This window comes from Sturnus vulgaris, chromosome 1 (genome assembly GCF_052056855.1).
Source record: "Sturnus vulgaris isolate bStuVul1 chromosome 1, bStuVul1.hap1, whole genome shotgun sequence".
Lineage (NCBI taxonomy): Eukaryota > Metazoa > Chordata > Aves > Passeriformes > Sturnidae > Sturnus > Sturnus vulgaris.
The window spans coordinates 57,793,246-57,808,472 of NC_142243.1; the positions used below are offsets into that span (position 1 = coordinate 57,793,246).

At 41.3% G+C, this 15,227-nt stretch overlaps 1 protein-coding gene across 1 annotated transcript in view; it reads left to right on the plus strand.

Annotated features, from left to right (window-relative positions):
• The window catches only part of LANCL2 (LanC like glutathione S-transferase 2), a 41,708-nt gene that overhangs the window by 13,106 nt on the left and 13,375 nt on the right, over positions 1-15,227 (plus strand). Inside the window, exons 3-7 of the mRNA XM_014887651.2 lie at positions 3,672-3,879; positions 6,089-6,236; positions 6,838-6,984; positions 10,624-10,806; positions 13,084-13,260. Coding sequence (XP_014743137.2) covers positions 3,672-3,879; positions 6,089-6,236; positions 6,838-6,984; positions 10,624-10,806; positions 13,084-13,260 — 863 coding nt within the window. The remainder of the gene's footprint in view (positions 1-3,671; positions 3,880-6,088; positions 6,237-6,837; positions 6,985-10,623; positions 10,807-13,083; positions 13,261-15,227) is intronic.

Consider the following 15,227-nt stretch of genomic DNA (forward strand, 5'->3'; position numbering starts at 1 on the left):
CCTTCTAATTGGTGTGATTTAACCCCATCTGGGAACTAAATATCACACAGCTGAGCACTCACACCCTGCCCCTCCTACATCCCCTCTGCCTTAGTTACATAAGGAGAGGATTTGAAAAAAAATAAAACCCATGGGCTGAGTTAAGAAGTTTAATAATTGAAATAAAGTAAAATTAAAAAAATAGTAATGGAACCAACAATAATTATTACAATTGTAATGAAAAGAGGAGAGGGATAAAATGCAAGAGGAGTGAGTGATGCAGAATGCCTTTGCTCACCACCTGCTCACCGAAGTCCAGCCCATGCCTGAGCAGTGATTGGTGGCTTCCAGCCAGCTCCTCCCAATATAAGTACACAGTATGCTGTGCCGTGGTAGGGGATATCCCTTTGGCCAGTTAGTGTCAGGTGTCCTGGCCATGGTCCCTCCCAGCATCTTGTGCACCTGTTCCCTGGCAGAGCATGGGAAACTGAAAAGCCCTTCACTTAGGATAAGCACTGCTCAGCAACAGCTAAACCATCAGTGTGCTATCAGTGTTATTCTCACACTAAATCCAAACCAATGTCACTACAGAGAAGAAAATCAACTATATCCCAGCTGAAACCAGGATCCTTTAGGCAGAGCCTACAGTTTTCATATCTGATGTGGCCACTGTCCCTTTAGTTGCCAACACATGTCTATCTAGGCCTGTTAAGTGGGACTGTGCTGGATAGAATGGCATATTCTGTTCCTGCTCTTCCAGCTCAAGCTTCAGGCATATTTAAACTTTTAGCACCACATGTTTGAAATGTGTCCTGAGAAGGTCTGTTCTTTTATCTCTATGTTGTGAGGGGGAAGTAGCTTGGAAAAGCTCTCCAGCCTTCATCCATCCTTAGGCTTAAATCAGGCAATTAAAGAGTAAAATTTCTTTGCTTTCTTCTTGATGTTTCAATACAGATGGTGCTGTGGGTAGATGGGTGGGGAACTTTTAGATAACTCAGGCTTAAAAGATAAGACATGTTTCAGGGTCTGAAAGGGACCAGCTGCTGAGTGCATGCAGATCTCCAGTGGTGGGCTTTCTCATGCTGACAGTATAGAATGGCTCCCGGGGAGCTGTGTTCTGACACAGTGACTGAAATTACGGCTGATAAACCAGAGCATCTGAAAATGAGTCATAAGGTAAAAGTAACACAGCCATCATTAGCTGAAACAGGAATATAGATGAACAAGTGATATTGTCTAATGAGTGTGGGATTTTTCCATCCTGTAGAAGGATTGCCATCTACATCTATTCCAAGCTGTTAACGTCTTTCAAGGCTCCTGTGCATATGGTTCTAAATAAAAGTATTTAAATGATCTGGTTTTTAAAATACGTAATGCAGATACTTTTTCCCCAAACTTGCTCTTTGCTGCATTTTGCTAGTGTGCAAATCAGAAGGTTAAAGTAGTGCTGTAAACAACTGCCCTGCTTTTTATGTACCAAGTCTAGAAAATCCTATTGACAGTGGAGTCATGAGCATTGGCTTGCATTTTTTGAACCATGTTTAAAATCTTGGAATACCTTCTGTTGGCATGTAGCAACATGTAAGTAGGACACATGTAAGAATCTATCTTACTTATACAAATACTTTTTTTACAACCCAGACCTCTTGGAGGAGCCATTTTAAGGGTATTGCACTGAGAAACGGTAGGAAGGATTAGATGAACTAGACTTCGTGGCTACATTTCTAGTCGTCCTCTGATCAAGCCAAGATATTTACACATTTGTTGCAGCATAAAAAGGGGTTCCACAAATTCCCATGATGTTGAACTGGGCTACCCAAGCTCTGCAGCTTTCTTTTTAGATTCACCTAGAAAGGCTTGCTCAGAGCCTGCCCAGGGAACATGTGAGGATGTACCAGCACTTGTGGTGCTGTTGTTCTTGTACTACTGAGGTAGCCTCCCTGTGAGCTAAGTGAGCCTTGCATGTACTCAGCTTTGGATGAGGCTCAGGAGAGTGCTGTCTCCATTCAGATATGGATTTGAGTTACAGTGTGGTGTGGAGATAAGTGATTCACTTCTCCACCTGTGTGCTTGCAATTGGCCAATAGACATCCACATAGGCGGATTTGTTTCATTTCCTTCAGCCTACACTGTTTTTATTTCTAAGGTTTTGGTTTGTTTTAATGGAAAATTATGTAATACGTTTAATGGAGTAAAGCTTGATAGTTCCTCCTGGCATTCTCCGAGCCCTGGTTTGACTTCTGGCTTTTACAAACCAGTTTGACTTGTACAAGCTTGTAATCTTGTTGTGAAATACTTTTAGGGGTTATGAAGAACTTGGCAACTTGAATCCAAAAACTCATCAAAAGATCCTTTTACAAATCAAATGGGAAATCACTTCTTGCATATAATGGATGAGTATTGTACAGTTAGTGTACTCAGTCATACATGTGCTTGTTAGCTCAAATTTTTGAATCTTCAGTGATTTCTTTGTGTAGTGGGTTGATGCTCGCTGAATGCAGGGCACCCAGAAAGCCTCTCTCTCACTCCCCTCCACAGCTGGACAGAGAAGAGAAAAATATAACAAAAGCTTCATGAGTTAAGGACCAGGAAAGATCCCTTACTAAATACCATCATGGGCAAAACGGGCTAGAATTAAAGATATTAATTGAATTTATTGCTAACAAAATCAGAGCAGGATAATGAGAAGTAAAATATAATTTTCAAAACACCTTCCTCCCACTCTCTCTTCTTCCCAGCTCTACATCATCTTCCAGCATCACAGAGAGACAGGGAATGATGGATTATGGTCAGTTCATCACCCATGGTTTCACTTGCTGCTCAGGGAGCAGGAGTCATTCCCCTTCTCCCCCACAGGGTCCTTCCTACAGGAGACAGTTTTTCTCCAGTGTGAGTCCATCTCATGAGCAGCATCTCTCTGCAAACTGATGCAGCACGGTGCAGTCCTTCAGGCAGAAACTGTTCCAGTCTGGGCTCCTCTGTCCTCAGGAGTTACAGCCTCCTTCTGATAGGTCACAGCCTCCTCTTAGGCATCTACCTGCTTTGGTGTGCTTCATGAGTCTTCTCCACAGACTGCAGGTGGATCTCTGCATCCCCGTGGTCCTCCATGGGCTGCAGGGACACAGCTGCTTCACCACGGTCTGTACTATGGCCTGCAGAGGAATCTCAGCTCCAGTGCTTGGAGTACCTCGTCTTTCTCCTTCTTCACTGGAGAGTTGTTCCTCTCACATGTTCTCACTCTGCTCTTCTCTGGCCCCAATTACAACTGCACAATAACTTTTTTTCCTCTTCTTCCCAAATCTGTTGTCACAGAGGCATTACCACTATTTCTAATTGGCCCAGCCTTGACCAGTGCACATCAGCAGCTTGGCTATGCAAACCCAATACAGTTTGCCAAGTGTTGAAGCCTATGTCATGAGTTTTCTTTTTTTTTTTTTTTGGAAATTGAGACTCTGCCATTGGGCTTCAGTCCGGTAATTTTTATTTTTGTCACAATCCAATTGAAATGTCGTCCAAATAGTAGCCCAGTGCCTTCACACTGCATAAGCTAGGACCCTTGACTGACGTGTTTTTATTGCCAAAATACCTGTTCACATTTTGAGTTACTGGTTCAGAGGCACCAAAGAGGGGGATATGATACACATAGAAAGAAAAGTAAGTGAAACTCTCTCTTTTTCATGCATTCGTTTCAGGTATTGCCCTCTTATATCTGCAACTGTACCGTGTCACAAAAAATCAGAGCCATTTGCAGCGATCTCTTGATTACGTGAAGAGAATCCTTCGCAATCTGAATGGCAGAAGAGTTACTTTCCTCTGTGGTGATGCTGGGCCGTTGGCAGTGGGTGCAGTGGTTTACCACAAACTGAAAAACGACAGTGAATCTAAGGAATGTGTTGCCAAGTAAGTGGTTGATGGTGGGAAATATCATGCCTTTCATTTGTAGAGAACATTGGTTCAGTAACTTTTGCAAGTGAAATTTTAGAGGACAGGATTAAAGAACGGACACTTTCTCCCCTGATAAGTTGTCAGTACAAGAATATAAAACAGGCTTTATCTTTATTAAAGCTGGCTTGTACTTGATTCATATTTATGTTATCTTGAGTCCTCTATCACTGTTATGACAGGATGTCCTGGACATAACTGTAGTGCATGCACATTCTGATTTTGTCATGTTGAAGTGACATTTAACAAAAGCCACATGCTTGTCATTGGCAATATGTAGTGCTTGTGCAGTATGTGATGCTTTCTGTAAAAATTGGGTCTTAATTGAAGATTCATTACAAAACACGTGCACTGCAGGATCTGGAAGCAGCCAGATAGAAACACGGTGTATCGGATTGATACGTAACAAAAATTTAATATAACAGAGAGGAAGTATTTGCAGGAGCAAATTTGTAAAGGCAAGGGATTTAATTAGGTCAGAGCATATGAAGGGTGGCCTGAAAAAATCCCAGCCCCTTTTCAAAGTAATCTAAATGGAACAAATGTCTCAAGAAATCCCATTTAGATGTAGCTTCATTAGAGAGCTAACTGTGTCTTTGCTGGTACAGAGGTGATTGCTATCCCAGCAAGGGCTGGAAGCCGTGGAACCCTGTGGGGTTTGCATTCAGCACCACAGTCCACCTGCTAGCTGTCCAGTGGCATACCTCTGGCTGACAGCATTTGCCATGAGGCTTATGTCCTCGTCTCCATTCTGGTTCATGTTCGGAATGTTCTGTAATTGGTCTCTTTCTAGTCTGGAATCCTAATGTGATTAATCTCTGCTGCTGTTCCTGAATGAATATTTCAGTTCTGAAGTGAGTATTAGGTTTGGGGGTTTTTACTTTTACAGCTGACAGTAAACTTAGGCATGTCATTTTGAATGCAGCTGAGAAACCAGTGTTGCTTGCTGTCAGGCAAGAAGCATGAGTATAGCAAAATGAGATTAGCAGTAAATCTTTTAGTGTTGCCTCTCCTTGGAAAGTAATTTCTATGAGGAGTAGTGAAAAGAGTTAAGTTTGATTATTTGTTTATTTTATAACTCTTGTTTACAAATATGTACATGACAGCAGCTTGAGTGGTACATCATCGGTGCCAAAATGTAATCTGTGATTTCACTTTTAACTTTCTACCTTGTCCAGTTTTATGAGAAGCAATAAAACTTAATAGTGGACAGTTTAGAAGAAAATCATTTAATTCTAAACCCAGTGTAGTTCTGAGAAAGGAGATATAAACTGTTCTTTGTGAGTAGCTTTTCTCTAGTACCAAGCAGGGACAGCATAAACACATGATTGAGGTCAGTGGTTTTGGTATGGAATGATATTATTGCTAACATTTCTCCTGAGAAATAACAGCTGGGGGAATCTGGGAATTGAATTTGGTCTTAATCTAGATTGTTGTTGCCCCTCTCCCAATTAAAAGTCGTGATCACCATGGTTTCATCTAATTATCAATTTAATCAAAAAAGATAGGAAGAGACAGGGAGGGCGCAGTTGGGAAACAGATCTCTGATCCACCTCAGTGCTCAGTGCTCACAGTACTCAGTGGTAGAGTATTAGCAGAGTGTCATTCTGAAGAAAATGAGAGTTACTATGGCCAGCACTTCATGTTTCTTGTTTTTACATTGCAAAAGGCAAGCAAAACACTTGTGCATTATAGCAATGTCCATTGCAAAACTGAAGTGCTAAATGTTTGAGACCACGTGTTTTCTTAGGAGAGGGAATGACGAATGGTGGTATTGGAGTTTTTTGTGTGTTTGACTTTTTTCCCCTCTTAAACATGTACAATTAAGTGTTCCTCACTTTGGTGAAATTCCCAGAGGCTCCAGGAGGTTTCTGTCTTTGCTGAAGTAGCTAGCTCTATGGGCTTCTCTGTCTCCTGCCCTGCATCTGTTTCTGTCTGCACCAAATCCTGACAGTTGTGCTGATACTGACTTGGCTCTGGCTCATCAAGATGGCACACGTGCAGAGCTCCTGCGAGTAAACCCAGCAGCCAGCTGGGCTGGATGAAAGGGAGTGGTGGGGCTTCACTATTTGTTCTGCTTCTGATTGGATTGATGATTTGTACAATGCACAATTCGCTGTGGTCTCTACAGACAATACTCTCTTCCCACCTTCCTTGTCTGATGCAGGTTGTTGCAACTCCAAAGGACAGTCATCAGCATGGATTCTGAACTTCCAGATGAGCTGCTCTATGGCAGAGCAGGTTACCTGTATGCCTTGCTGTATCTGAATACTGAAATTGGTCCAGACACTGTCCCACAGTCTGTTATCAAAGAGGTAAGACACTTTTCTCTCTCCAGCATCACATTATCAGTGAGGTTGAACTGTGATCACTCTCATGCATATTTCAAGCAGTTTAAGAGAGGGATGCTGGAGAGAAGAGGGATCTAGAGCTGGGAACCCAGTCTCAGCTGTCCATCCAGTCTCTTTCCCCTTTCCCTGCTGCCCAGCTGGGGCTGGGACAGGCCAGTGTGGATGGGTCTGTGTCTAGCCAAGGAAATAGGTCACTATGTAACTAGTTTTGGCCACTTGAGACATTGTTAAAAAAAACCTTAAGAGTGAAGTGTGGAAGTATTTTAAGTGCAAAGAAAGGGAATTCAATGTGGGGAACATTCATGACGAGAACCACAGAAGCCAGGGCTGGAAAAAACTAATTAGAAATATTGATAGATTAAATTTCTGCTCTTAAGATATAAATTATTTCATCATTAAGGAAAATACCTTTTCTCCCTCTACACTCAAATCCAAATAAATTGAATATTGTTATCCTACGACTGTATTGTGGCATATTGTTTGTTGTGGGTTTAGTCATGCAGAAGCAAAACCCTCTGAATCAAAGTAAGCAGCACAGGTGATCAGGGTGTGCTCTTTTTCTTAGGTAATAGATGCTATTATTGAGTCGGGGAAAAACTTTTCAAAGGAGGAGCGGAAAAAAGACCGTTGTCCTCTGTTGTACCAGTGGCACAGGAAGCAGTATGTGGGAGCAGCCCATGGTGTGGCTGGGATCTATTACATGCTCATGCAGGTAAGAGTATCTTCTGTTGGCTTGGGTGAAGTAGCAGTGATTTTTTGTTTTGCATCAGGGGATCTTATCTTCATCTTTCATGCATGTGCAGTGGTTGTGCTGGATTGGGGTCTCACAATTTGGAGTTAGACTGCAGCACAGAACTGTGCAGAGCTGCCTAAGATTTTGATAGCAGAAGAAAACTGACTAGGATATCATCACATTAGAATGAATTAACTCTTGAGTTGTGGTTCAGAGCACCAGTTGTTCACGATATGGTTTCTTGTCTTAAGCAAAGACAGGGAAGTGCTTTCTCTCATCTTCATATGTACTTCTGGTGCTTCCAGTTAGAACAGCTGAAAATTCACTTACTATCCATCACTCCTTAATTTTTTGCTATTTTTAAATGATTGCAGTGCTGATGCCTCCTGTCCCTTGTGCCCTTCCTCTCTTCTCTAGTGATTTTTTTTTCCCCCACTGTCGTGGTGCTTTTGGATGACTATCCTTAATCACATATTAGTCTTCAGTATGCTTTTATTATTTAGATGTTTTTCTACTTCCTTAGCTCCCCTATTTTTCACACAAAAGTCTGATGTTCTTTAGTGTATTTATGACCCCTGCTTTCCTCTTTCTGTTTTCCTTAGTGACATTCCTCTCTTCTGTAAACCTCCTCTTTTCTACACTTAAATTAATCCCCCCCACCAAGATTTGCAATAGAATTATGATGATTTTTTTCCAAACAAACCTGTATATCTTATTTCTGTTCTACAGTATGGGAACCTTAAGATTCATTATAGAAGGTTGCCATAGAGCTGCAAAACTTTATTGCATTCATTTCTGTTTTTTGAAGGTGCTGCTGCCAGTCTGTACATCTTTGTAAATATCAATTTCCTTGCCAGCTCACAAAGAATGAGTTTTCTTCAGGCAAATGGAAGGACAATACATCCTCACAGTCTGCAGCTGTGTAGAAACATTCACTGCAGAAGTGACTGAGCTGGTATTTGGTGCTGCCACTGCTCAGCCATTCCTTGCTTAGAAAAAATGCTGCATTTCAGATTACCTTACACCAGTTCCACCAGCAGTTCTGTTTAAACCAGCTGACTTTGTTATAGAAGTAGCTACTGCTCTGCTACCTGGGGTGAGTCTTAACCTCACTACACTCATTTTCTGCAGTGACCATCCCACTGGGGCTTCAGGCTGCTCTGATTTACCATGCTCCTATCTTTACCTACTGCTTTCTTCAACGAGGTTGTTCACCCCTTCAGCTTCCTTCAGCTTTCTGGCTTCCATTTTTCTTTCCCTAGTAGTGCTAGATTTTCAGAGAAACATATAGGCTTCTAAAGAAGACTCTTTAAAGGCTCTATCCTTCATTTACTGTTGAAGGCTCATAGTAGAAGTCATTGCACAGTGCCTTTTGGTTTGTGCCGAGGCTACTCTGTCAACATGTTAAAATCCTAGTTATTTTTCCTTTACATATAATTGCTGCTTTTAAGAATTACCAGAAAGCCATTGTTTATGCAGCATTAGATTGCCGTCTTTTCACTGTATGTTAAATATTGTGAGTCATCCAAAGTTGAGTCACTCACTGCAGAAGATGATTGCATATCAGAGTCTGATCCTTTCCCCATCCCTCCTACGCCAAATGGGGCGAATTTTGCTGTGTTTTCGTCAAAGAATTCAGGAGATGGTTTGTTGAATGGTTATTTGATAGCAAAAAAAAAAGACATTTAACATTGCATCTGAGATGTGAAGATTACTGAGGATAATTCCTGTACAACACCAGTATCATAGAATCACAGACTATGCTGAGTTGGAAAGGACACATCAAATCATCAAGTCCAACTCCTGGCCCTGCACAGAACACCCCAAAAATCACACCATGTGCTCAGACCGTTGTCCAAACACTTCTTAAACTGGAGGAAACATGTATTGCTGAACTTACTTACAGGCTACTGGAAGAATAAAAGCTTAGCCATATTAAGTAACTCATCCAGGAGGTAGAGGGGGAATTCTGAAGTGCTAGCTAGGAAGTCTCTACTCCAGGATCTTTTCACTAAACCTGAAGCAAAAGTATGTGTTTGCATACCATTGCTTTCAGCCAGAAAGTCAGGATGCACCCCTGTAGGTTACTCTTGAGCTGTTTGAAGTAAGTGCTGAGAACCTCAGTGCTTGGGCAAAAAACTCACTTGTACTCAAATCTTCATGGAAGCACAAGGCAGGAGCTCTGCTCTTCTTGGATTTACCTCCTAAGGATTTCTGAGCTGAGCTGGGCTGGGCTTGCCTTGCACAGCTCAAGACTGAAGACATTTATTGCTGGTGCCCACTGTCTTTGCCTTCTTCTGCAGGAGTGCTGTGTGAAATCAACAGCCTCAAAACAAACATTCCTGTGAAGCCTCCCAACTTCACAGGGAGGGTTCTGAGTGAGGGCAGATTAGCTTTGGGGTGTTTTTCATGACAAGCTGCTCTGTATTCAGGTGTATTTCTGATGAGCAGCATGAGCATTTCTGTTCCACTCAGAAAAGTGCAGACCTGGAGTCTGCTTGAGGGACCTGGTAGATAGAAGTCTGGCAGAGGTTTTCTGGCTGAGGGGAAATAGAGGCTTTTGGTTTCTTCAGATTACTCAAAATACATCTATTGAAAGTTTTTTCCTTCATTTGGCTGTCAGACTTTCAATTGTGGGAGTGTGCTCACCTGTTGAATGCAAATGTGCTGGAGCTGGTGGGAAACTGGCATTTCATAACATTGAATCAATAATAAAGACATGTTATTTAAAAAAATAAGCTCATTATTGGGCTCCTATAGGCTCCAGTGCCTGCAATCGTTCCCACAGCTTGCAGAAATTCCAGAAATCATATAGATTGCGTAAAAATACAGAGCTCTGCTGGTAAAATGGTTGAAAATGGGCTGGCAGTGAAGGGAATGCCAACCAAGAGCAACAGTTACTTGACTTCTAAACCTTTAGTTACAAGGAACATACAGGATGATGAATGTATTCTCCATTTGAGAAGCATGTAAATTAAACAAAAAAACCTAGGAAGAACATTCGTAAGAGCAATTGAAGGATGAGTTTGTAGTACAAAGATGTTTAGATATTTGGTGAGGTAGCTATTGCTTCTGAAATTGGAAATGCAGATTTATAGTCCATAGGTTCAGGGAACTTTGTTTATGATGGAAAACTTTGACCCTCATAAATATCTTGCTAGGTATGTTGCTATATACACTTTCCTTCATTTGCTGGGAAATAGTTATTTTTAAAACAAAAAGTGTAACCCAATATGTTGGAAGTGTGTACTATAAGCACCATATGTACAAAGCTGTCTTTCTCCTATAAACGTTCTTCCTGTTTTAAGTTACAAAAAGAGGTCTGGGAGTCTTCGTATTCTGTTCTCAGTTCTTCCATAGTCTTTCTGTGTCATCTCCATTAAGATAGGTAACAACTTGGTGCCGCAATTTCTTTGTCTCTTGCAATGACTGTAAAAATGCTCTTCGCAAGGGTGTAATAAGCAGACGTTAATTAAATCTGTAGGATGTGATTCACAGTATTTGGATCAAGGGCACTTATGTAGGATACTTGAAAACAGATTGTCGAATTAAGTGTTGATACACAATTTGTTATTACTTCTGTTGATGTGTTTAGTGATGTTTATTTTATTTCTTCAGCCAATTGCAAATGTGGACCAGGAGACCCTGACAGAGCTGGTGAAGCCAAGCATTGACTACGTGCGTCATAAAAAATTCCGATCTGGGAATTACCCGTCATCACTGAGCAATGAGACTGACAGACTGGTTCACTGGTGCCATGGTGCCCCCGGAGTCATCCACATGCTCATGCAGGCTTATAAGGTGAATCATTCTGTGTTCATAGATTTCATAGATTCGCCAAATGTTCTGGGTTGGAGGGGACCCACAAGGATCATCAGGTCCATCCCCAAGTGACTGGCCCATGCGGGGATCAAAACTACAACCTTGGTGTAATTAGCACCAAGCTCTTATATATATATATATAAACATGTGCACATATATATACCTCTGTCTTTATAGAGAGACTTATGTGCAGGCCCTGTTAGTTTGCAAGGCTTTAATTTAGTATCTTTCTAGATCTGGGCTTTTGAACAAGAACCCCAAGCTAGACACCTAAAAATCTCAGAATACTTACATTGGTATGTTTTAAAGAGAAAATAAGTGGGTAAAATTGCTTCTCAGAGCACTAGCAGTTACTAGGTTTTTTGGAAAAGAGACATATATTTAAACAATTTGGCATCAGAATCCTGGGTATGAGGACATTGACCTAAATTCTTTGAATCTTCATCCCAAGAGTTTTAACAATTATGTTGGTTTTCAAAAGTATAGGTTCGTGTGCCTCGCCAAAGAACGTCTTCCATAAATTACTCCTTTATTAAAATACAACTCTTGAGAACTTAACGTCAGAGCCATGGTCCCAGGGCCCTTCCAGGGCATAAATAAAACTGCTGAGCTACCACAAGCCTGCTGTTTGCCCTTCTCCATTCTTAACCAGGCTTGCTACCTGTCTTTTTGTGTGTTTCTGATTTGCATGACATTTGAAAGTATGCTATTTAATTGAATTTATGCAAATCGATTCTTGCTTTTGACAGCCTTCCTTGACAGATTCTCTGGTTGGCATCTGGGTGGGCTGACGAAAAGCAGGCTTGGTTTATGGAATAATTACTCATCATACTACCTGAAATGTGAACTTCAAATTTCTTACAACATTGCTGCACGTAACAGCAGTCACAGTTGCTTTTTCTTTGGATTGTGGTAGAAGATTGGCTTAACACTTCTCCACTCTCTCCTTCTTTGTCAATGTGATGCTTTCCCCAGCACAAAATGTTTTGCAGGACATGAGATGGATAGGACCAAGTTCTGATTAGCACTCTTCTTTTTGGCCTCTTTCTGTGGTTAAGGTGATGAAGCATATGAAGTTTTTCTGCTATTCTTTATATTCTGTTTTTTGAAGCGCTGAAAGGAAAAATTGGCATGTTTTAATGGCTATGCTTTCATACCAGGCATAGGATTTGTGATAACAGACAGCAGTGTTTGTTCTGGAAATCAAGTCCTGTCGCCATGCCTTAATTCAAAATGTTACAGCTAAGCAGTTGGCAAACCCTGTTCAGAGAGAGGCACTTCCTTTATCAAGCTTGTGAATTTAACAATCTTGCATGTTGGTTGCTTCTATTATCTTATTCAATAGTTTGGCAGGGGATATCATCTCCAGAGGACTAAGTTTTACAGGAGTGCATCAGGTTTGTTTTGTTGGGGTTATTTTGGTAGGGTTTGTTGTTGTTGCTTCTGGATTTCATTTGTTTGTTGATCTGTAAAGTGACTTAGGCAAAGGTGACCAGCAAAGTGGCTTTTTAAAGGTGGAATTCTGGTGTTAATCAGTGAAATTACTTGCTTTTGTTTGCTTCTTTCTGGATGAGCCCTCTATGTTTAAAGTGCATTTCAGTTGCAATAAGCTTTGCAAGTTTGCAATAAGCTTTGCTCAAACTGACCACTGCTTCTGAGTATACACTATATAAATATACTAATACAAGTAGTCATAAAGATAATGTAGGGTTCCTACTTGTATTTGTGACAGAGAAAAGAGTCCTGTGCTATGCAAAGAGATATTCTTGTGCATTTTTGATGTGGAATTTAAGGTAGACAGTGAGTAACTAGGAAGAATTAGTCATGAAGATCAGACCAGCAATATAGGACCAGATTTGATATCCAGTATTCTGTTTTACATTTCTTGGAGGCAGCATCATATTTCTGTATTTTCAAATTCTGGTTTGGGAAGAGAAAATGGAGAAAAAAGGACCACATACTCTCCAAATAGATGATATGTTTTAGAACCAAAGGCCTTGAACTTGAGTTTTATCTTTGGGGTCCTAATTTCGGAAACAAAAACCTGAAAAGTTTTTTCTTTTACCATATAGGGAAAGGAGAAACAACGTGGTAAGAAAAGAAAGACAGGTCTATGAAGAATGGATTATTGCAATTCAAAATAAATTTTATATGGAAAAACCCCACACAAACAGCAAAACAACTCTCAGGAGCAGCTTCCTTTTGTTTTCATTAGTACTTCAATTGATGTGTGTTTATTCTGTTTTTATTCCACAGACTTTTAAAGAGGATAAATACTTGAAAGATGCTATAGATTGCAGCGATGTCATCTGGCAGAGAGGTTTATTGAGAAAAGGGTATGGGATCTGCCACGGTACTGCTGGCAATGGCTACTCCTTCTTGTCTCTCTATAACCTAACTCAAGACAGAAAGTACCTCTACCGAGCTTGCAAGGTGAGCTCTGCAACATCGCAGCAAAATTACTGTTCCCTTTCTCATCCCAGTGTGAAAGGGTCCTGTAGAAGAGTAAACTGGGGTGGAAGTGGGCTGATGTGCACTGGGACTGGCTGGGATATTGGATGGGATAACAAAGGCCCATCACTTGCTCCACTTTACTTACTTTGACTGGACGACTTCAACCTGTGTGCATGTGGAGCAAGCACTGTCTTAATAAGCAGAGTGAAACACAAATGATCTGTAAGAGGGGAGGGACTAAATGTATTCAGAAGAAAATAAGAGCCAGAAAATTAGCCTGCCTGAACAATAACAGATTGATGTTATGTGGTGCTAATTATTCTACTGAGAGATCCATTGTCCTCCTCAAGTCCTCAATCAATACTGTTTGTAGTCTTTTGTAATTATTTGTTTTCAGAATAGTGCCTATTTGGGGCTTTTAGAGTTCTGAATTGCTGTTATTAAATTGCTCATTTAGAGTTTTTTTATTAATACAAATTGCAGAGAAAGACATACTCAGAATTTCTCCACTGGAATTGTCCAAGTTCTGCTATGTTGACTATGCTAGCAGTTACTGAAGGAGAAGGCTTTCTCTGCCTGTTTCCTTACCTTGTAAGACCTTGGGTTTTTTAATTAGTTTTTTTTCCAATATGATTCACTGGCATGAGGTTTCATGTTGTGTACAGAGCTTTTTAGCTGAAGCCTGTTACAAAGTATTGCAAATGAAATTCGATGAGTTGCTTCCTAGCTGCTTTTCATGAATATTTGCCATATGTAAAGTTATTGCATTCATCTCTGCAGTCAGCCTGTCCTCTGTCAGCAGAGCTTTAAAAATCTATTGCTTGTCTCACATTTATCAAAGCATCATGCTTTGAGGATGCCTGTAGACATACATGCACTCTAGAGATTGAAACAAAGCCCTAGTACTCCCACAGCGAATGTGTGACTTCGCTACACATGGAGTCACCCACTGCTGATGTGTGAGCCATAGCACCCTAGAAGGCATTGCTGGCAGCATGACTGTCAACTCTCCCTATCATCCTCCATGCTAGCACACCTTCTGCAGCTCTGTGCAGCACTGTCAGCTCCTGTTGGTGCTGCATTTCTGGCCCAAGAGACCGCTGGTGTTTGTCCACGCCTCTCTAGAGAAAATCAAACATAGCTGTCTCAAAGCCAGAAAAAGGAAGAGACTCAGTTACATATCTGAAACCCCTTTAAGAAGGAAGTTGTGATGCAGTGGCCACAGACTGTTTGCTGGAGGTTTGGTATGCAAATCCACAGGCAGTGGATTTGCAGCCACGCTGATACTTAGCGTCTCCAGCATCCCCTTGCAGGGGAAATCTTGAAACAGGCAGAGGAATTTGTTTGTCTGGCATTCTTGAAATCTTTTCTGAGTCAGAGCATGCAGGGAAGCAAACATGCAGTTATGTTGGCATCTAGAAACATGTAACTGAGACAATGAGATGGCTTCCCTCCCAGAGGTGCTTCTTCACACCGAAAACATCAGGCCTAGGGGAAGGAGTCTTGCCTGGAATCCCTGGTTACTTCACGAAAGCCATGAAACTGTCTCACAAATGAACTATGGAAACTTGAATAGAAGAGACCCCTGTTTTGTGATTCACACATTCATCTTCACAGCTTTCCTCTCAGATTATCAGACAGGCTAGGAGGCTGAGGTGCTCCTAGCTGGCCTGTCTGTAAGAGGAGATAGAGGCTGTGGCATCTGGGGCTCCGGGTAACAGACCATTGAGCCCTGTGCTGTTCAGCCTTGTGATTGCCACTGTTGGTGGCAAGCATGCCCAGTCTGTGTGACAAATAATGTCAGATGTCTCCCGAAGATATTTTTTCTTTCCCCCTTTCCCCCCTCGCAGTTAAACAAAGATACTATGGCTCATTGGATCTGGGTTGTGCTGAAGCTATGAACTTGCAAATGATGGTTGTGTTTCAGTAGCCTAGGGTGCATTTTT